Source organism: Gopherus flavomarginatus, chromosome 2 (genome assembly GCF_025201925.1).
Source record: "Gopherus flavomarginatus isolate rGopFla2 chromosome 2, rGopFla2.mat.asm, whole genome shotgun sequence".
NCBI lineage: Eukaryota > Metazoa > Chordata > Testudines > Testudinidae > Gopherus > Gopherus flavomarginatus.
The window spans coordinates 120,263,224-120,287,263 of NC_066618.1; the positions used below are offsets into that span (position 1 = coordinate 120,263,224).

At 40.2% G+C, this 24,040-nt stretch overlaps 2 protein-coding genes across 2 annotated transcripts in view; both read left to right on the top strand.

The window, feature by feature from the left end:
* The window catches only part of LOC127043896 (dynein axonemal heavy chain 5-like), a 644,537-nt gene that overhangs the window by 104,628 nt on the left and 515,869 nt on the right, over positions 1-24,040 (top strand). The gene's annotated exons all lie outside the window — the stretch shown is intronic.
* AHRR (aryl hydrocarbon receptor repressor) overlaps positions 1-24,040 on the top strand; it is a 116,015-nt gene that overhangs the window by 65,004 nt on the left and 26,971 nt on the right. Inside the window, exons 3-4 of the mRNA XM_050938182.1 lie at positions 9,098-9,195; positions 23,948-24,037. Coding sequence (XP_050794139.1) covers positions 9,098-9,195; positions 23,948-24,037 — 188 coding nt within the window. The remainder of the gene's footprint in view (positions 1-9,097; positions 9,196-23,947; positions 24,038-24,040) is intronic.

Below are 24,040 nucleotides of genomic sequence, written 5' to 3' on the forward strand. Positions count from 1 at the left end.
CTGGAAAAGGGGTTACTAGGGAACTAATTAGGTTCAGCTGGCTCCAACTGCTGGAGACCTTTTTAAACCTTCCCTGGCTCGGAAGCAGGGTGGAGAGTGAGAGAAGCAGGGAAGCTGCCAGCAAGTTAGGCAAGGAAGGCTGCACTCTGTCCCCAGAAGGGAAGAAAAACAAGCACAAGGGACTGACTGAGGGAAGGATTAGTCAGACCCTATGCTACCTAGAAGGGTTTGCTTTGCCCAAGCCTGTGTCTCCAAGGCTAAAAAGGACTGAGCCTGCTGAGGAGAAGAAGGTACTTTGCCACACATGGGTAAAAGGGTCTGCGTGCTTGTGGTATTCTCGTTAGGGGTCAGGGCTCAATAAAAAAATATGGCTTAGGAATAATGAAATATTTTGAGCCACACTGAAAGAGAATGGACTAAATTCTGTGACTCTAGAGAAAATGCTGAGAATTCAGAGGACATAGAGAAGGATTAGTCTGACTATTTCCTCTATGGATTTTTTAAACTGCTGTGCATGTGAAAAGATGCACAACAGCCAAGCAGAGTAACCATCAAGACCTACTGGGTAACTTCCAGTGCCATCTTAATGGCAAGGACATGCGGGAGGAATGGGAAATGCTCAGCAGCTCTGATTACCTATCAGCTAAACCACAGGTGCCTCTGAATCTCAATCTGAATGTGCAACTATAAAATGAATATGTAATCTGATGATCTCACATTCAGACAAACAGGGAGTGGGATGGCTGACCAGATGATGAGGAAGACTCAGGGCAGTCAAGGTTAAAATGGATTAACAAGTGAAAGCCTGGATCATCCTAACTGGTTTAAACTGTGTTCTCGTGTACAAAATTGGGATGGGGGAGAGGAAAACAGAGTAAAACATCTGAAAAACTTCAGTAAAAATCATAATTTTTCAACCTGAGATCTCAAAAATAGACAAACATAATTTTAAACACACTTCCTAAATACTACATAAGTCACCTCTGGACTGACAGCTTCACGAGTAACTCTTTGAAAAGTCTATAAGAAATTCCATATGAAATTAAAGTTCCGCCTCCTACCATAGTTATCGTGAATCTGACATGACTACAATATTTACATTTCTTTTGCACCACGTAGAGCTTATGATTCATTTGTTGACACAGTTTAGTTCAAAAGTTCTAGTGCATTTAGCAAAAAAGCTGTATCTTGGTTTTCACAGACAGAAGTTCACTTTCTTTAGAAAATATTGCTTTTAATAAAGTGTAAATAATGAGTAGTTCTTTGTTATGCAAGACTACATTGCTTGGTATGAGTCCCAGATTGTGAGCAATAGGGACAGGGAGGTGGGTGGAGTAATCTTTGCCATGAATTCTCTTAAACTTCCCAGTGGTTCTCCTCAATGAGCTGCAATAAAACTAAAAATAAGTATATTGTTGTTTACAGTTTCTTAGCTTACCTCTTCTAATTTAAATCCTCCTCCGTCTCCACCCCTCCCCACATTCTTACATCCTCACAAAAGAGAGACAAAAATTTCTCCCATAATGCTCCCCCAATAGCTTTCCTTCCCTGGGTGAGGTTCCCTCATTTGCCTCACACAGTGACCTCTGCCTTTAGCCTGAATCCTCAGTGTTGCCCATTCTAGCTTCATGCCATTTCCGTCCCAAAGGCTCAGGTTCAAATGCCATGTTCTTCTGCCTGACTTGACTCCCTTTCTGATGGGTCAAGAGTCAGGTCAAGTGAGACTAGTTAGCAGAGCGAGTTGTTTCAGGAGATCAAGCTGAAGAACATGGAAGATTTCTGCTGGGGCTTGCGGGAGGTCAGGACTTGCTCAAGACAAGAAACTAGCCCCTTTCTACCTCCCCAGTGCTGGAAGCCCTCTCTAACCATTCACATTAGCACCCTCACTGCCTTCCATGAAACCAGCACTAGCCAGTTCCCTCAGGATTGAGGGTACTAGAAGGGGTGCACAAATGGGTACTTTGCCACTTATGATGTGTTTAATATATGAATAGTTTCATGCATTCTAAAGTCTTTTGTGTAAATATACAAGACAAATCAGACAGCTATTTTACAAAGCTTTCTTCATCAGAACTTATTTATAAAAAAAGCAACAACAACCAAGTGGAACATAACTAAACCAATTGTTTTGATCGTTTTTCCTGTAGCCTTTTCCCTTCTATTTGTAAAAAGGAATTTACTTGACAGAAATATTCTTCACCTTTTAACTTGCCAGTTTTGCCCCTCTCCCTAATGAATGGGAGTTATTTTCTGATTCTTTTACTTTAAGCTACATTTCTTTTTTTAGGCAATTTCCAGATATCTGATACAATATATAATGAGGAATTAGGTTCCATTACATGAAGGCTTAACCTTCACGAAAAGCATTCAGAGCTTGCCAGGAGTCATCAATATTTAACAGCTGTTGTTATTATGAAATACTTCATAGAGTAATGTGGCTTGTCTGCTTGCACGCAATGGTTTGAACAAGAGCCAGGCCACTGTCAGATGCAAGAAAAGATTGACAGCTGGTTAGATTGCGTGACAGTGAGGCTCTGGTTAGTCAGCAGTCTGCTTTTACCAAAAGGCCTGGTCTCCGCCTGGTGTTTTTCTCAAAAGAAATTCCTAAACTGGGGAGGGAAGGGGAGCAAAGGGTGGAGTTTCAACTTGGTAAGTGGCTCTGTGCCCAGCTCCCGCCCACATGCCGTGAAGATATCTGTGAGCTCTAATCATGCAAAGCTGTGAGAAAAAAATATACAGTAAAATAGCTAGAGGAGAATGTAACTATCAGAAGATGGCATGTCTTTGATACCTCATGTACATGGGAAACACATTAAGCTCTCAGTAAGAATGAGGCAAATAATTTTGAAAGAAAGAAGAAGAGATTTTGAAAGAAAAGAAAGTAGTTCAGTTTGCTGAGTTTGGTACCTTAAATAAATGCCATGCTGCACTTAAACTTCAAAGGGCAGACATATTTCAAAGAGTCTCCTAAGAAGAAGCAGACTAAGAAAACCACTGAGTAGGGAAGGAAAGCTTCGTATTATTGCTAGCATAATTTCATCTGGCAGTCTGATGGGCCCTGCTACAGTACTGGACTCCAAACATCAGGCTGTCTGAGAATGGATTTTGTTGGTGATTTCTTTCCTGAAACAGTCATGCAAACTGTGAGCTGTGGCATTTCAGAATGAAAAGATGCTGTTCTGATTGTTTAGTAGTTTAATAACTCTTCTTCATGTTGTACCTAGCATGATTTTTAATGCACAGTCTATGGAGTCTAGTCCTTAGTGTTAGTGTGTGCTGCACATCAGTAGTGAGAGGAATAGTCCCATTAGATTCATGGCTATAGGTCAGTTTAAGACAATTTCATGCACAGAGTTCTCTTTCCATTCAGTAGGGTACACATGACCAGCTATTCTTGGCTCTAAAGAGAAATGAATATGTATAGAAAAGAGATGATGTTCAAGAGTGCAAAAGAATGTATAGTTTAATCAGGCTTGGTATTTTCAGTTTCTTTTTTGATCAACTGAGTTTGAAATGAAATTACGATCTGCCCAGTGTAAGGGACAGCACAGCTGTTGCAGCAGTCCAGGAGAAAGATGGTCTCCCCACTACTCTTGGGATGGATTAAACTGTGTCACTACTATAACTTGAGCGGGTGTCGTTAAACCTATAGTAAAGAACAAAGTTATCAGACACATAGATGAACACAATTTGTTGGAGAAGAGTCAAGGTGGCTTATGTAAAGGGAAATCATGCCTCACCAATCTCTCAGAATTCTTTGAAGGGGTCAACAAGCATGTGGACAACGGGGATCCAGTGGACTCAGTGTATTTGGACTTTCAGAAAGACTTTGACAAGGTCCCTCACCAAAGGCTCTTAAGTAAAGTTATAGATAAGTAACTGGTTAAAAGACAGGAAATAAAGCATAAGAATTAATGGTCAGTTTTCAAAATGGAGCGAGGTAAATAGCAAGTCTCCCAGAGATCAGTGGGATCTGTATTGGGGCCAGTGCTGCTCATCAATGATCTGGAAAAAGGGGTAAACAGTGAGGTAGTAAAATTTGCAGATAGTTAAGTACAAAGCAGACTGCGAAGAGTTACAAAGGGATCTCACAAAACTGGGTGACTGGGCAACAAAATGGCAGATGAAATTCAATGTTGATAAATGCAAAGCAATTCACATTCGAAAACATAATCCCAACCATACATATAAAATGATGGGGTATAAATAAGCTGTTACAACTCGGGAAAGAGATCTTGGAGTCATTTTAAATAGTTCTCTGAAAACATCTGCTCAGTGTGCAGTGGGAGTCTAAAAAGGTAACAGAATGTTAGGAACCATTAGGAAGGGGATAGATAATAAGACAAAAAAGGTCATAATGCCACTATATAAATCCACGATACACCCACACCTTAAATAGTATGTGCAGTTCTGGCCACACCATCTCAAAAAAGATATATTAGAATTGGAAAAGGTGCAGAGGAGGGCAACCAAAATGATTAGGGGTATGGAACAGACTCCATACAAGGAGAGATTAAAAAGATGAACTTTTCAGCTTGGAAAAGAGATGACTAAGGTGGGATATGATAGAGGTCTATAAAATCATGAATGGTGTGGAGAAAGTGAAAGTGTTATTTACCTCCTTCACATAACATAAGAACCAAGGGTCACCCAATTAAATTAATAGGCTGCAGTTTTAAAGCAAACATAACAAAGTACTTCTTCATACAATGCACAGTCAACCTGTGGAACTCATTGCCAGGGGATGTTGTGAAGGCCCAAACTCTAACTTGGTTCAGAAAAGAACTAGATAAGTTCATGGAGGATAGGTCCATCGATGGCTATTAGTCAAGATGATCAGGGATCCAACCACATGCTCTGGGTGTCCTCAGCCTCTTAACTGTCAGAAGCTGGGAATGGACAACGGGATAGATCCCTTGATAACTGCCATGTTCTGTTCACTCCCTTTGAAGCATCTGGCATTGGCCACTGTCAGAGAGAGAATACTAGGCTAGATGGACCATTGGTCTGACCTAGTATGGTCATTCTTATGTTCTTCAATTACAGTGTCTTGTAGTAGTTTCCAGCCTTTACAGAGTTGTGAATTTTGATACTTCCTCTGATTTCACCAGGTTTGCTAGAATTTGTTATCCTCTCACATTTGTTGCCCATGCTTCATGTGTTTGTCACTCTTGTATATGAACATAGCTTTTCTTATTTTTCATCTTCTTTTGCAGAACAGCTCCATCTTCTGTTTTATTTGGTATGTTGGAAGTATGTAACAGATAATTTGTGTTAAGCAAAAGCTCCCCCCTCTGTCCACTTCCTACCTAACCAACTTTGCCAATTTTGAACCTGACAGGTTAGTCTCCTGCCCTTAATTGGAGACAGTATAATCCAAACAGTTGTGTCTCTTCATGGAAAGCTTTTCCAGGCTCCATCAATTCAAACCCCACCTCTTGACACAGATGATACCTTCATCTTTTCCCACATGCATGACATCTAGAGGAATTTTCCCTGGCATTCTTCAAGCTCTCTTTTATCCTTTTTGTTATATCATTTGTCCTGTACCCATGGAGGCAGCATTCTATTTAATTTTCAAATTTGGCCACATGTGTCTCAGAACAAGATTCCTCATTATCAAATCACCAATCAGGATCACTTGCTGCCTTCTTTCTAGTGACTCCTGTTTAATTCTTATTACTCAGTCACTGGTAGAGCTGAGTTAATAATGGGTTTTTTGGTTCAGAGGCTTAACTGAAAAATCTGGAAAAAAAATACCCTCTGCTTTGATATGAACAGAAACAATTTTTTTTGGAAAATTTTCATCAGACTGAAAAATCTCAGCTGAATCTACCCAGACATTTCAAGTTGAACTGAAACAAAATTATTTTTGTTTTTCAATCAGTTTCCAGTCAATAAAACCATTTTTTTAAATTTTGATTTGGCTGTTTCAGGTGTTTTCACCCTTCTTGTGTTTGTTTGATAGTTAAATCTGGGGCCAAATTTGAAACCAAAATACTGCTTCTAATGAAAGTTTAAACAAAATATTTCAAAATGGTCAAAACAAAATATTTTGACTCTTTTTTTGAAAAAATGTTCTCAACTGAAAGTATTCATCAAATTGACCCAATTTGGGTAAATACTTTCAGACCTCCCAAAATGCATTTTTCGATGAAAAGTTTGTCCAAAAAAATTGCCTGTCTCTAATCACTGATAGGGCGTCATTAGGACTTTAAAACAGAGGTTAATTGTTGCTTGTGTTTACCTGTTACTCCCAATGGGGTAATATTTTTCAGTTTCTCCTCTGCACTCTGTAATATGTCCTGCTCTTCCTCACAGAGAATCCATGTTTGCTGCTGCCTTCATCAGTGACACACTCTCATCAGTAACAGCCTCTCTTCTGAGCTCTTTGTGCATTAGTGACTGATCCCTGCTTCCTTGATGGGTTGGTTCCACTTAAAGATTTTATATTCATATTTAATTTTAATGCGGTGTCTTCAATCATGAGGGGGAGTATATAGTGATGAGGAAGAGATGCTGATCCAGGCACAAGTTACAATTTTTCTGCTTCTGAGAAACGCATTCTGCTTCTTGGCACAAGGAGGGCTGCCTTGCCTTCTGCTGTGGGTCTGTTCACATTTTGGGGCAATGTGTACAATGTGTTATGAAACAGAGGGTGTGGCTGAACGTACAGGAACTCCTAGCAGGTGAAATGACAGTACAGTAAAATACTTCCTATTTGGAAATGGAATTAGTACTAGATGGACTGTGGAACAAACATCTCTTGTGTCTCTGCTGCTATGTTTGTGTCAGCCTGAAGGCTAACAAACAGGCAGGGAACCCTAGCCTGCTCGATGAAATAAAATAAAATAAAATATTGCTTTCCTCTTAAAGATGGAGTTAGCCCCACTGGAATGTTTGACAAAGCCAAAAGAACTCAAACAAATAAATCTTCATTTCCTCTTGCCACTCCCTGTCTGTCCTTTAACCTACACAGAGATAATAAGCCTCTGTGTAGAGAATTATGAAAATGTACTTTTGGGGGTTAGGGAAGCAGTAGGATGGGGGCTCTGCTTTCAGAAATTGCAGTTACACCCTCTCTGTAATAACCAGCTGCAAATGGCATTATGACTGACCTTACTAATACTAGGAGCAAGCTCAATTGAGCAGGGATATGCAAAAGATACATCATGTGACCTTTCCCAATAAACCTAACATTTAAACCAAGACAGACTACAAAACCCATCCCCTAAAAATGTGCACCTTTCCACTGGAGTTTCACATCCATTTTGCAGAATGTCTTGCAAGGTTGAAAACATGAAATCATGGTGGCTGGAAAAATTTGCATGGAAAGCCACCCTTAGTCCTGTTTCATGTAGTTTTGGGACATCCTAGTGTGTTTTCCACAACTCAGGTGAGGAATTTATTATCTATACTTGAGATTACAGTTTAGGAAATATGAGTCCACAGTATCACTAGCAGTAAATGTTCACTGTCTGAACTAAAAACCAATTGAAATTTCGTAAGTAACTGCCAGAACTGTGGTATCTCTGTTGATCTGAAAAGATAACGTGTCTCTTTACTCTTTATAGAGCCTCAAGTTAATAAGAACCTGATCCAAAACCTATGAAATAAGGAGAAATAACGCCAATAGACTTTGGACCACGCCCTTTGTCATTTTCAACTAATACTGTTAAATCCATGAACATTTTTATTCAGTTTTTACTCTGGGCTCTTATTCAAAAATTGCATCCAGTTGTCATCACTACATTTAGCAAAGAGCCAAGTAACATTCCAGACTTTTTTATATATATTTTTATGTGGAATGAATTATTTCAGATTGTTTCATCCCTATTTTGGAGTTATTAACCTGTTACTCCAGGCTGATGCAGGGGTGCTGGAACAATTTGTACAGTGGGGGTCCTGAGAGTCATTGAACCAAACTGTAAAACTCTGTATATGATGGAAACCACTTCAATTCAGATGCAGCAGCACCCCGAATACCCCTAGTTCCAGCACCTGTGGGCTGACGTTTGGAGTAGCCAACTGCCCTGGGTCCACTTGTTGACAGACCCTTCTCACTGTCCCTTCATATCAACAGAGCAAAACTGAGTAAGAACAGTATTTCTATAGACTGGATATGTTAGACTGGTATGTTTGAACAGTGGTGAACGTCTCATCTCAGTTAGCCATCATAACTGTTTCAAGATGATCCAGGTCAAATAACTAAAAGCCCAGCAGTAATAATGAAGCTGAATCTTTAGCTTCATTATTTATTGACAGAATCACAAGGTTTGCTTCACACTCCATACTCCCTCAATGATCCAGATACTCACCTAGCAGATGATGTGTATAATCAACTCTGTCTTCTGGGTGAGTCTTTCATTATCCTCAAAAATGAGAGTGGATCTGAAATCATCACTCTTTCGGGGATTCAACTTCATATTTATTCCAGAAGAAAGTTAAATCTGATTATCTAATGATATTTCAGAACCAATATTTACAGCTCATGCATAGGAAAAGCAGTCAGCCAAAGTAATCTGCCTTTGTTTCTGTTAGGCCTCTTGGTATTAAAATTTGCAATTTTAATCCAAAGTTTTCATGCTTTCCATGCTAAAAAACAAACTTTGACTTCAAATTTGAAAAAAAAAGGCATTTCAAGCATATACACCTGAGTCTTAGAACTAATCTCAAATTTATAGAAGTGAGAGGCCAAGAAAATTTCATGCCAAACAAGAGGTCAAAATAGAAAATAAGAAAACTCATTCATATCCTGTATCTACTCTGACAGTCTTCTGAACAGTGTTGCCATTAGTTAGAATTTTTATAACATGTATTCTTCTGTAAACAAAAGCAGCGTGGCAACATGTCAATTGTCTTCTATGCTGCTTTCCTATGGTTTTGTTGTTGTTTTTTATATGTAGAGTATAACAGAAAAAACATAACCAGTAAAAATAACGTGATAGGTATAATGACGAGCAAGGAAAGAATTTTATATAAAAACATCTGAGCTGTGAAATATGTGTTTCTCTCCCTAGAACCAACAGTAATGTTTTCAGTAACTAAAAGCCCTCATCAGTAATATTTATATATTGTTAATTACTTTTTTCAACAGCCATTCAAGAAAAGCACTGTAGGAAGCAAGTTGGTGACACAATAAAAGATTATCTATCCAGTGAGACTGCCATACCAGAAGGTGGACTTCTACAAGAAGTGAGTGATAAATGCTATCATTTCTGGTTCTAAGATAACACATGCAACTTAGTGATGTTGGTGATTTATTAAAGGTTATTTAGCCTGAGTCAGTATTGAACAAATGGCCCTGCATTGTGTTAGACTTTGTATTACTTGAAGTGTCTGCTGTTGAATGGGATGCAAAATCAAAGTCCAGAACTATTGTGGATACAAAAGATCCAGTTACCTTTATTCTTGCAAAAATTGCATCAGCTATGGAGTCTTAGTCAAATTCCAACTAAATTTCTCGGTAGTTTCAATTAAATATGGAGCCTGATTCTCATTTTTAGCAAGCATGTGATGGTGGTGGAGATTGATTTTAGTTACCTGTGTGCACACCTGAGAGACTATTCAGGGACTTGCTTGATCTCTGGTGTGAGTTAGAGCAGCCTAAGAGCTACTCTAATTTAAACAGCTTTCCATGGCTTCCCACGTGTCAAGAGTCAGGGCCTGTAGCAGAGTCACTCTGGCAGCAGGCCCTGTAGTGGCAATCTAACAAGTGCAGCTGGCCCGTTGTAGGCTGTCTCACTGGCTACAACACCTGTTCGGTTGGAAGAGACAGCAAACAGACTCTTAAGGCCAGCAGCAGCAGTTCACTGGCTGCTCAAAGCATGTTCCTGTGGCTTTGATAGCCCCTGCCTTGTTCTCAGCCCTTCCCCTGCATTGCCTCACTCCAGGTAGCCGAGTTCTGACCCTTGGTTCCAATTCCTGACCTCTGACATTGGCTCTGACCCTGGGCTTTAGCACCTGGCCTCTGACTCCAGCTCTGAGCCTGGGCTCCAATTCCTGACTACTAACTCATGTTCTAATCACTAGGCCTGATGCTTGATTGGACCATTAGGCCTGACTCCTGCTACAACCACTAGGGACAACTGCCCATGTCCTGGTCATGTGACACTGTAGGCACTAGAAATCAGAGAATAGCCGCAGTACACACTGGATAGACCTCCACTCTGCCTCTGACAAAGGCTAGTTGGAGGGCTGGTGCAGCACCCTTACACCAGCTCTGCATTATCAGGGAAGATCTCTGAACATGTTATTTTTGCAGAACTATTTCCATCTCCTTAAAGATCCTCTGTTGCCATAGTGGCATAAAGGGGCCTTAGTGTAACTGAGAATCAAGCCCACTAATCTTCTTTAAAAGTAGCGCTGCTATTCATTGTTAAATAACCTCTAAAGTCTGCCCCAGAGATGGCTACATTTCACAGATAAGTGAAGCAATGCCTGTATACACATAGTGCCCTTAAAAAAAACCTGCCATTTGATTATAAGTAAATGTTGTTATTTGCAATAGTTCCCCATTCTAAATGTATAAGGAATACAGTCAATATATATAATAGCAAAAGCAGTAAGTGTGTAATTTTTAAGGGCTCCCACTGTATTTAATTTGTGTTTGGGATATTTTAAGGTGATAAGTGCCATATATATGTAAGATATAATTGTTACAGGTCTTGAATGGCAGCCATATGGCTACAGGAACACTTAGAAAGTACTGATGTATATAATAAATTTCAGTCTGACTTCAGACACACTCCAGCTGCTGAGACTAACTTTGCTCAAGACCAGGGGTCGGCAACCTTTCAGCAGTGGTGTGCCGAATCTTCATTTATACACTCTAATTTAAGGCTTTGCGTGCCGGTAATATATTTTCAGGTTTTTTAGAAAATCTCTCTATAAGTCTAAAATATATAACCAAACTACTATTATATGTAAAGTAAACAAGGTTTTCAAAATGTTTCAGAAGCTTTATTTAAAATTAAATTAAAATGCAGATCTTATTAGTTTAGTGTGATCCTTTTCCTTGCTGAGTTTTCCAATGTCTGGCACATATTTGGATACTTTAAGCTGTACACAGGCTTCTGAGTGATCACTTGTTAACACGCTCCGAGAGGGACAGAGGACAGATTTCATGTGTGAAAAGACCTGTACACACAGGTATGTGGATCCAAATGCTGAAAGCATTGCAAACACAATTTTCTTCAAACAGTTAAATTTCTCAGGCAAGGATGTCCAGCAGGTCAGAATAGAAGCCCCATGATCTCTCTTGGTAGCTTCAAGTGCACTCTGCAGATCTACAAACTTTGATGCCCACAATTCTGAGCTTTTTAACTGAATGAGTTGCATTTTGAAATCTTCAACACCCATCCACTGAAATACAGACAAATCCAAGTCGCTTTCGTTGAACTTTTCAGGTTTAATTAGAAAAGAAAGCATTGGGCCAAATTGCTGGAAATCTTGAAATCTGTCAGAAAATTCTGATTCCAGTTCTTGCATGTACTTTCCAATCTCATCGACATTGACAGTGCAATGTGTCGATAGCTCTTTTATGAGTTGGAAGTAGCGGAAAGTAGAAGTTTGAATATCCCTGGAAAAAACTGCTAGTTTCACAACAAATGCTTGCCAGGCTTCATAAAGATCTAGAACTGTTTGCCCTGCACCCTGGAGACAGAGGTTGAGTTCATTTAGGTGAGCGGTGATATCAGTTAGAAACATGAGCTTACACAGCCATTTGTTTTCATCCAGTTCGGGGTAGTTTTGTTCTTTTTCCCACAAAAAGGCCTTGATTGCATCAAAACAGTTTACAAAGCACACCAAAACCTTGCCACAACTTAGCCACTGAATGTTGCCGTGAAGTGGGATGTCGTTATAAGTACTGTCCATCTCTTCTAGCAATGCTTGAAATTGTCTGTGAGTCAAAGCAGATCGAGCAACAAGGAAATTCACAATTCGCGCCACTGTATTCATCACATTATTAAGCTCTGAATTAGAAATTTTAGCACACAGGTTTTCATGATGGATGATACCATGAAATTTGACTGTTGGGCAGCCAATTTGATCGTCAAGTAACTTTACAAATCCCTTCTGTTTTCCGACCATGGCAGGAGCACCATCTGTTGTCACACAAAATATTTTTCTGATGTCAACTCCTCGTTCTTCAAAATGGTTTACAAAACTTTCCAATATATCTTCCCCTTTGTTGTGCCATGCAGGGGTTTTAGGCAACAAAGTTCCTCTTGGATTTAATCAGAAGCACAATATCTTGCAACAGCTGCCAAATGTGGAACGTCATTTATATCCACACTCTCATCAACTGCAGCATTAAACACTGCTGTGTCTTTCAATGCAGACGTCTGCTTTTCCTCAATGTTTTCTGCCATTTCACTTATGCATCTCTCAACTGTTCTGGCAGAGATGGGCAGTTCTTTTATTCTAGATATGATTGTATCTTTATTTGGCAAATCATTGAACAAAATCTCTGAACTGCTGAGAAAAACTTCTTTTATATATTCCCCATCTGTAAACGGCTTTCCATTTTTTGCAATGCACTGTGCAATCTTGTAACTTCCTTCTGTAGCTTGATTTTTACTTACACTTAAGCTTTTAAAAACACTGCTTTGCTTCTCATAGGCTGCTGCTGCCTTTTTGATTGATTCAGTCTTGCCTGCTTCGTCAAGAAAGGTTTTCTCGTGCTTCGTTTCAAAATGTCGTCGAACACTTGATGTGCGACAAACAACACTTTCATAACAGAAAGCACAAATAGCACGATGCTTCTTTTTCAATAAATCCAAATGTGTCTGTCCAAGCAGGCTGAAATGATCGGATATTTAGCTTCACGTTCTTAGCAGCTGCCATTTTGTCAAATGTTCCCTTTAACTCTCAGTAGGGAAAAAAATGGCGATAAAAGGCAGGCACAAGGTCAAACGCAGTATGGTCTGATATAAGCAATTTTAAGATGGGGGTGCTGAGCTGCACCCCCTCTAGTCTTGTGTGCAACCCTCACTGTCCCATGCTGGTAACCGTGGGCCACAGTGGGGAGGCTGCAGAACAGTGATCCAAGGCCAGGAGCAGAGCCCAGGGTGGCCTGCAGGGACTCCAGGCCAGAAAGCAGGCTGAGGAAGGCTGGAGATCCAGACCCTGGCTGGCAGGAGGTCAGCAACTGGAACCCCAGATCAGCAGCTGAGGTGAGTGGAGCTGGCGGATGGTAGGGCTGAGCAGGGCCGCAGGTCTGGACCCTGTCTGGAAGCAGGCCTGCGCAAGGTGAGTGGGGCTGCAGCAGGAGGGGGATCCCAGCTGGCAAGGGGCCAGTAGTCAGAACCCTAGAGCAGTGACTGAGTGGCTCAGCCCACCCCGCTCTGGGGTTTCAGCCCTGGCTCCTGCCAGCTCAGGTCTCAGTCCCCTGCCAGCCTGGGGTTCCTTTACCCAGGCCAGCAGCTGGTGCTGAGTGGAGCTGCGGCAGTGGGGACCGCAGCTGGCAAGGGGCCAGCAGCGGGAACCCCAGAGCGGCGGCAGGCTGAGCGGCTCAGCCCGCCCTGCATACCATCAAAAATTGGTTGCCAACCCCTGCTCAAGACATTAATAATCTTCCTTCTACAATGGGCAGAGGAGGCCTATTCTTATTGGAATTATCAGTGACATCTGACACTATCTCATCAGCTGCATGTGAATGAATTGAACTGGTTCTAATTTTTTTGAAGTCAAGGGGTCTTTTGGCTGAGTAAAGACTCCAGGATTTGGTTCCTGGCACATGAAATTTATCAGAGGCATTATTGCATTACTCGAAAAATGACTGTGAATAATAGGATTTCTGCAATCTATTTTGAAGAGAAATGAATAAATATGTACTACAGCACAAGGAGACATTTCCAGGTGGCGTCTACTAATACAATCTGAATCAGAACTTAAATTAACATATGTTCAAATTTCATTCCAAGATGAATTGGGATGATATAGTAGAAAACATCCCATCGGTGCTGTTCTACACTTTGTATAAGGAAATAACACAGGAAACCTTTTTCCTACTCAGTTTCCTGTAATTTTTTTTAAAGTGTTAGTGTAATTCCATTTCCTCCTTTCCAACTTTGTGTAATCAGTACTTAATAAACTCTGATGTTGAAAAAAGTAGTTTAGTCTGAACTTTAGTCTGAGTGCAAGAAATTTGTCTTCCTGTTTTTTATTTAAATACAAACTTAAAATAAAAGAAGAATTAGAGGTTAAACACAAATAGAGGATTATTGGGTTAGGGTTGTGGTGGCTGAAGGGTTTCGGAACATCAGAAATCACTTAAGGGTTTGATGGAACCCTCATGGATAAGTTTACCATCTGTTGTGATCACGAATCACTTGTCAACTCCAACCAATGTTGACATCTCCTGACAATTCAGTCTTAAGAGAGCATACTCTCACTAGAACAAATCCTGCACTAAACTCACAACTTCACCTTTGTATTGTATTGTTTTCAAATGTGGTATGGTCATCAGAACATTTTCAAAATAGTGTCTTTGTACAAAGTTTTCACAGACTATCTTTGTGGGTTTTAAGTTAATGCCACTTTTAAAAATTCTCCCAGTATTAATCCTTTTATCTTCAATTGCCTTTGATTGTGAACTGTACACTTCCTCCACAGACGACATAATCTGATCTGGCTTCAGTCATTTGGGATGATTTATGGAGAATATAGCTATAAAGGACACCTATAGATTGGGGTCAGGAGAGACTCACTATCTTCTGTTGCACACATACATTTACTTTCTGCGCCTGTTCAGCACTGCTTGTCATTTCCAATTAGTGGCAGGCAGAATACAAGAGATCTTTTCAGTGTTTCTGCTCCCTTCCGTTGTCTTTGTAAGTAGGACTATGATAGGAATATATCCATCTTTAAAAGGACACAGTCCACTGGAAATCTAGTACATTTTTATCTATCTATCTATCTATCTATCTATCTATCTATCTATATAAAGTAATGTGAATGTATTGAGTCTTTACCAGAGCTTGGAAGGAAACTGTTTTCCCATTCCAGGAATAATTTTGAAAAATTTTCCTGTTCCATACCAGGATGAAAATTCAAAATCTCAAAAACATCATGAACTGACAATCTAAAAATAATTCAGTTTGGGTCAATCAAAATGTTTCATTCCAATTTTAACCTTTTCAAATTAATTTTTATTATACCCCTAGTGTCAAATTCTAAATGAAAAAATCATTTCAAACTGAAAAAACAGAACTTTTCTTACTGAAAATGTAGAAAAGAGACATGTTGACAATTTTGAAACTATTTTTCCAACAGTTTTTGAAATGAGAAAACTAATAGAAATCAACCCTTTCCTGCTTCGGTTTTGACAAATCTGCCTTGTCTGAAGAAAAATGTCTTATAAAAAAAAATTCCAACCAGCTGTAGTCTCTCCCCTGCCCTCAGTGTTGCACATGGGCTCAGAGTTGGTGTCTTAGTGTCCAAACACACCCCCTTCTCGGAATTTGACTCTATTAGTAATCTCAAAAGAATAATACAACAGACTACACTTTCTCTGGGAATTGTGCTGTCTGTAGGACTTCTCTTCAGCACCTCCATTGTCCTACTTCCCTCTCTATGGATAGGCACTCCTGTCTCCTTTAAGTCTAGGGTGAAATTAAGAAACTGTTCTTGCTGGAATGAGTTAACAGAATTTCACCAGCTTTATGCAGTCACCTTGCTACCCAACGAGTTTCAAATACTACAGCTGCAAGTTTGTCATTTTCCAACCACATTATCCTATTGTTTTTTAAAATATTTCTCTCCCCTGCTACTGTGTGATAGACCCACACAACCAACAGGGGAAAACTAATAAACTAACTGATTATTAAAAGGGAAATAATTACATTGGCTAGACAAAAAGCATTGTCAAATACACATGAGAAGGAAAGAAATAGTAGCTATTTTTCTATCATTTCTTTCAGTTAGACCAGTGGTTCCCAAACATTAACAACCCGCAAACCCCTTTCAGTTTCATGAACCCCCTTCTAAAAATGAATATTTCCAGGGGATTTTCTCCTTTACCTCAACATAAATTATAAAAGCAATGATCTTGGAAATATAAAATTTGTTTTTATGACATGCTTATTACACACTATTTATTAATTATTATTTATCATTACCGTATTTTTATTACATTATGAAAACGGCAAATCTTACAAGATCTCACTTTTGTAGCTTATATCCCTTTTGATTAAGCCTGTTATAAGACAAGGCTTCTATCAGAGGCGCCAGTAGAAAAAAAAGGTGCGGGGGCAAAGCCCGCATGCACCCTAGGGCCTGGGGGGGGGCACCGTTGGAAAAGTGGGGGTCTTGTGGGTGCCATGGGAAAAAAAGGGGAGGGACCCATGGAGGGGTGTGCCTATGTGGGGGTGGCACATGACCCTCGTCACCCCCCCATACTGGCTCCTCTGACTCCTATGTTTTATCAAGGAGTATCAGATGTGAAACAGCATGAAGGTATTTAAGAAGCCCAACTCAAAGAGTTTCTCCTACACAAGCATTCAGGTCTTGAGCAGTCTAGGCAAACAATGCACGTTACAACAAAGCTTAAACTTGTTCTTCATAATAATTTTAAGAACAACTCTAGCAGCCTATTTAATTTTAAAAACAGCAAAAAATATCCACCTCCCTTTCCATTTCTTATAAGGGAGTCTTGAAGTTTAAATCTCCTCAGTTTGAGCAACCCCTAATGATGCGGGGCAGTGTTTACTCACTCAAGTAGCCCCTTTGAAGTAATTTTGTAAATACAATACATATACACAAACCTTTTGAGTGCTATGAATTATCCTACTACTCTGGCAAAGGGTATGCTAGATACAGTGGTATATCTCTTTGGATAGTCTTTTTGTGTTTCAGCTTGATATCAAAGTTCTAAGGACTTGATTTTTTTGGCTTGTAAAGAGCATCTTAATTAAGGATTATAAAATGAATTTTATGCAGGGTAATTGTGAATTTTTAAGAACACTAGTGGAAGGGAACAGACGGATCCATTATGGTACAAATTTAAAAAGGCTGACTGCATCTTCCCAGTAGTGTTCTTAAGTAGACGACATTATGGAGAAAGTTAGGGATGATTGTACCACTGACAGAAGCTTATTATTCAGATCATCAAAGAATAACTCCACCCCATATGTGATGCAAAGACTATCAACAGACTGCTAAATGAAACAGCTCTAGATACACTGAAAGCCAACTGACTCTGGAAATTTAGTACCCATGTTGCGTGACTTCAAAATCTGTTCTGAGCAAGGCACGGCTCCAGGCCTTGACTGTTGTACTTTAGTAACCATAGCAGTGTGGTCTCTGGAGAACACAATGCTAGTGAATTTTCCTTTATTTCAAAGAAGAGTAATAAGAGAAATGTGGCTTGGAACTAATCTTTTTTTCTTATTTTTACTATGCCGTGACCTTGACCAAAATATCTTTGAAGTATTTGCTGGCTGATTCTCTGTTATGGGACCAGAAAAAACATCAGGATATATAAAGGATCTTGCCAAAGGAAGTCCTATCTTCCTCAAAATATTTGTCTTCATTCCCAGGGAGAACCTTTTTATTAATAATGTTTCTAAAACCTCATAATGGAAGAGGATGATAACTTTAATCTCAGAGCTACTATGGGCACCAAAGTAACAGTGAACTTGCTTTGAACTGACATATTAATTGTTTTTTGTTTAAGTAGCAGGAGCAGCTTTTCGTGAGTACATAATTGGATGTACTTGTTTTTAAAAAGAACACAGTCCACAGTTTGATGCCAAGCCCTTTTTTCCATTTGGAAAAAAAGTGATTTCATTTTTCATGTACAATGTAAGAAACATGAGTTTCTTAAACAAACAAAACCAAACACAAACAAACAAATGTTTGCAGTGCATAGTTAAGTCTGTCTCACATGTTTCAAGTTTTAGCCTGGATTAGAAATTCCATCTGCCATTGAATCCATATGGTTTACCAAATGGCATTTTACAATCATTTATTTTTACAGCTTAGACAATAAAGTTGTGTTTAGTTGTCACTGCTCACATTTCTACTGTGAAACCTTTTGAAAAAGTAAATATACTTAATGTTTGGAAATTGTTTTGGCAAGCAATTGAACTATTATTGCTAAAACACTATTTATTACTATATAGTAGGCACAGCTTGGACGAAGAATTGCAGAATGAAGGTCTTTTAACATTTCTCTATTCTCTAAAATCTAAGAACCAGTCTGTAGCCCTTCCTACACTTCTACACGCTCCTGTAAGGTTCCCCCTTAATCTCCGATGCCAACTATCTATACCTTGGGTAGCTGCACGGGGCTGTGCAATTTCCATAGCGCTGCTATATTCCCTTCCCCACACATGCAGGTAGAAGTGGGCAAGATTGGGCAGGGAATGGGCAGAGCTCCAATATTCCAGCCTGTGTTAGAGATACACGCTAAGCAAGATATAGGGCTGGTGCCGAGTATGTCACTGTGATGGGTTCGATCACAGAAATCCCCTTGGGACTGTCGCCTGATGTGCTGAGACTACCTTTGAGCCCATTTTCTCTGACAATTTGGGACTTCAGAACCCTGCCTTGTTGAGCCAGACGTGCCAGTCTCCTCCAACACAGACCTAGGTCTGAACCATGTGCCCCAAAGCTGCAGACTTAACTGAAAACAGCTTAAGAAGTGCTTCTGTCTCCAGCACCCAGACACCCAGCTCCCAATGGGATCCAAACCCCAAATGAATCCGTTTTACTCTGTATAAAGCTTATACGGGGTAAACTCATAAATTGTCCGCCCTCTATAACACTGATAGAGAGATATGTACAGCCGTTTGCTCCCCCAGGTATTAATTACTTACTCTGGGTTAATTACGGTAATAGCAAAAATGATTTTATTAAGTATAAAAAGTAGGATTTAAGTGGTTCCAAGTAGTAACAGACAGAACAAAGTAAGTTACCAAGCACAATAAAATAAAACACGCAAGTCTAAGCCTAATACATTAAGATAAACTCTCACCCTCAGAGATGTTCCAATAAGCTTCTTTCACAGACTGGACTCCTTCCTAGTCTGGGCCCAATCCTTTCCCCGGTACAGTTCTTGTTAGCGCCAGCTCAGGTGGTAACTAGGGGATTTCTCATGACTGGAACCTCCTTTGTTCCATTCCACCCCCTTATATAGCTTTGGCACAAGGTGGGAATCTTTTGTCTCTTTGGGTTCCCACCCCTCCTTCTAAATAGAAAAGTATCAGGTTTAAGAGGGATTCCAGTACCAGGTGACAGGGTCACATGTACTGTGAGACCCCAAGCCTTCATTCTTCCTGGTCTGACTCACAGGAAGCCTTGCAAGTAAACAGAGACATTTACAACCAATTGTCCTAGTTGATGGGAGCCATCAGATTCCAAACCACCATTAATAGCCCACACTTTGCATAATTACAATAGGACCTCAGAGTTATATTTCATATTTCTAGTTTCAGATATGAGAATGATACATTTATACAAATAGGATGACCACACTTGGTAGACTATAAGCTTTGCAATGATACCTTACAAGAGACCTTTTGCATAAAGCATATTCCAGTTACATCATATTTACGCTTATAAACATATTTCCATAAGCATATGGAATGCAACGTCACAATCACCCTCTGTGGAGCCAAAAGGTAATGAAAGCAGATTCCTGGTCTGTTTCTGGGGTAGCACAACAATGCGCTGCCCCGTACATCTGTACTGAGCCCTCTCTGCTGTGGAAAATATTTCTTCTCATTAAGTAGTGTTTTAAGATAACATTTTTAAAAAACAGTCAAATACCTGGAATTTAGTTTTGAAGTTTTGCTCCATATTCAGCTGGTTCTTTAGTTAGTGTGGATTGTGCTGCAGGTTTCCTAGCTAATGTACGATTTTTGTAACATGGGCCTTGAGTTAATCACAAATAACTTTGCTAAGGTGGAATTAGGATTGCTGTTGTACAACAGTGCCTTCCATTCCCTGTACTCTTCCAGAACATGGAGCTTCAAAACCTCAGGCTTAAACATTGGGAAAGCAGGAGATTCTCAGTTAAGGTCTCCCCACAGAAAGCAGAGAAGAAAGTAGGTGTTACAAGAAACAAAAACCAGGGGCCACTCCACACATCTCCTGCACTTCCCTGCTCTGTTCCATCTCTACCCAAATACACACATCCTTGAACTCCACACCTGAATCTCCCCCCACTACATCAACCCGCATCCCCATGAACACCTCCTCCAACCCCGTTTCTCTTCCTCTCACATCTTCCAACCCTTGTCTGTCTCTCTCTCACATACACACACCCACTCACCCTCTTCCCTCCCACACTTCTCTAACCTCTCCCTACACATACATACGTTCACTTAGTCATTCCAGTTCTTTCAGTGATTAACAGTAGCTTTTCCATGTTTCACAGCTGTGGAGTGAGTTGAAAATTAAAAGCAGACTTCAGTCTCTTGTGGAGTATGGTGCAAGGCCTAGATGTGGCAATATATTGGGTGCAGAACATCTCTTAATAATTTGAGTAGCAATTTCTTGATCCATAAGAACAGTGTTTGACAAAATTCCTACAAGGTAAGTCCACTACTACCTAGAAGGGCTGAATACCCCCATCTTACATGGAAGCCAACAGAAATGGGAATTAAGAACGCGCGGTACCTTGCAGTATCAGGCCCTATGTTTCAGAATGATTCTAGGTCTCGTATATGCTTTCCCAGATGTGGACTGGCAAATTACCTTTTTTCTTGAAGCAGTTGGCAAGGTCACCATTTCTAGCTGTCTCAGCTAATGAATAGTTGATGACTGGGAAGTTCTTTGCCATGTGCACTTATGAGTATAGTCACCTGCATAAAGGAGCTCACATAAATGCTCCATTTACCTTTCTGGAGATTTTTAGTCTGGAGGTTTTAGTTAAAGAGCCTACCAGATGTCAGAAATTTTATTACATTTTAAACATCACATCACTGGTGGTTTCATTGCTGCAAAGAAAAATCCAAAGAGACAAGATGCCAAAAATCCTTTCTTGTCTCCATCTGTTATACTAAATGGATATGACAGAATACCATCCACAGAGATACTTTCAGCATAGTGAAAGGCACACATGGGAGGAAGTAAGATTCATGTGGCATCTAGACTAGAGCCTTGTTTGCAGAAGAAAATAGCACCATTTCCGCAATTGATTTTGCTGGAAGAATAGCCATGGAGAAATTAGTGATCAGCACCAGTTCAGCTAGCCAGAGGTAATGCCTGTTCTGAGCAGGGATTAGCTCCAGTTGGCTAAACTGATGCTGACCACAGTTTGTCCTTGTCTGCTTTACAGCTAACCCTTGGCCAGCACTAGTTCAGCTAAATCAATTACTGAAACAGTGCTATTTTCTAATGGAGACAAGGCCCTAAAGCAGTGGTCACCAAACTTTTCAGGTCGCGATCCCCCTTACCCTTGTCTCCTCATTCTGGAGGAGAAGCGAGGCCATGGCTCCCGGGATGGATGGGTGGGAACGCAGACAAGGGTAAGGGGCCTCAGGTGGGGGTGGTTCTGGGGCTGAGAACAGAGTTGCAGCCAGGGGATGAGGCTGGAGGCGAGCCTGGGGGCAAAGCTGGAACTGGGCTGCAGTGGGGGCCGGGAGCCGCACCGAGGCTGGAGGTGGAGCCAGAGCAGAGCTGGGGGGGGGGCTGGGTGGCACTCCCTCCCCACCCCCCATGAGGGCTGGCCTTGGCCTGCCACATCCCCCAGAATGTTCCTCCACACCCCCTTAGGGAGGTGCACCCCACAGTTTGGGGATCTCTACCCTAAAGTCTTTCTGCTGGACCTCCCTCTAGCCATCCATTTCACACATCATGGGTTCTTTAAGGCATAGTGTCTTTAAGGGGTGAGTAGCCACATGGTCCAAACTTCTCAAAGGTGCTCAGCACCTACCATTAGGGACAAATGTTCTGAGGAGCTCAGCATGTCGGTGCTGAGCTCTTTTGAAATTGTGGCCATAAATGTCACAAAGGGAACTGTTGGGTGCTGAGCTCTTAAAAATCTCACCTGTCTGGGAACTGAGCTCTTGAAAATGTGTCCCCACAATGCATGAAAATTAATATTTCTGTCCACTGTAATGTTCATGTTTTTAATAAAAACACAGTTTGAGGGAAGAGTGAAGTAGCAATATCATATATATACAACTTTAATCTCAAACAATGCTAATGCTTTTTACCAATTGATATATACACCATATGCAGGAATTAGTTAATCCTGCTCTGAACTACAGACCCTCTGTGGTGAAAAAGGGTCATGAGGGTCCTGGGGTAAGGGAAGGTAGGCAAAATTAGACAAATCTAGATTAGATATGACCAGAGTTAATGTTTGTGTGATGTACTTCATTTATATCCATTCTTATTTTTATACTTGCCTTGTTGCTTACGTTACCTGGCATAATATTAGTCTATATATATTGTTTTTTTTACTGTGTATTGGTTTATGATATCAGTGCATTAAGTTCTATTGCTTAGTCTTCTTACTTTAAATATTCCTTATTTTATTTATATAATTATGCCAACATAGTATTTTGTTAAAGTTTTTGAAAAATTGGTTACACTTTAGAATATGACTGCGGTTATATAGCAGTTGTACTACAGTTAAAATGTTACTCACAATAGTTAATTTTTATAATTAATAGTTAATTAACTGGTTAGTTAATTTTCTGGTTTGTATTAGGTACATGTATCAAAAATATATATTCAGAAAAGTTAGTGTAATATAGTAAGTTTTAAATTAAATGGGTGACAAGTAATTTGTTCATGTCATTAACCTTCCAGTTATATGAATTAGTAGTAATCTCAAGTATCATAAAGGTCAACCACATTGTTATTATATTTTAATTAGTCTCTGTATTAAGTGTAACCAAAAAAGGTAAGTTTAAAAAAAGGAGAGAGAACACGTTCCAGGTCATTATCCACTATGTCATTCTAAGAAGGAGAATGCTCTTGCTGAAAAATTATGGTAACTACCACAGTGTATGGGGGATGGGGGAATTAAAATGATAATTTTACATTGTGATAGGCAGGGGAAACAAATTTAGTATCAGACTTTGTATTAAGGGCTTAGGAGTGAAATAATTAACATCCCACTATTACTAAACAGAGGTTACATATTTCTGGCAATACAGATGTAATGTTCAAAACTTCTGAGCTATTTAAATGCCTAATTATATCTGAAACTATTATAGCCTCATGTTGATATGCAGGAATTTAATTCTGGGTTGTGAAAATTGATCCTCATATATCAAGATGAGAAGATACACCCATGTGTTATTTTTCTTTAGCATTTGATAAATATTTGATTAGCCCATCATTGTATAGGCACAGAGTCTGCTCCTCTTGCACTGAGCAGCAACTTTACATCAGAGTCCAGGGCCGCCCAAACGGAGGGGCAAGCGGGGCGAAAGGAACCCCCGCTGCCGAATTACCACCGAAGCAGGACCCGCCGCCAAAGTGCTGGGTCTTCGGCGGTAATTCGGCAGCACGGGGCCCCCGCCATGGGCCTTCGGGGCACTTCAATGGCAGTTCCCAGAGCGGAAGGACCCCCTGCCACCAAATTATCGCTGAAGCGGGGAGCCCCTGCCGCCAAAGACCCCAGGTCCCCTGAATCCTCTGGGCGGCCCTATCAGAGTCCAATAGATATCAATGGAACTACTCACTGTAAAGACAAAAGAAACTAGTCCATATGATGTAGCAGACAAATCAGTGGGGTACCGATGCTGCCTGTTAACCTCATGGTCATAGGACTTTATTTTAGTAAAGCTAAATAAAATTTGTAAATGTCTGTTCTAAGCAACACTTTAGTTTCCATCTTTCTGCTATGTGGTTATTCCATAATTGAACACTAGGGAAGAAAAGCTTAGAAAATATGTTAATAAACATCATACCAATTTTACTTCTTGTGTTTTGTCTTTTGTTTACTTTTTTATTCTTTGTTTTATCTCCCTTCTCCCAGTCACTGAATGGCTTTGCCTTGGTAGTGAGTTCAGATGGAATGGTATTTTATGCATCATCAACTATTGTGGACTATCTAGGCTTTCATCAGGTA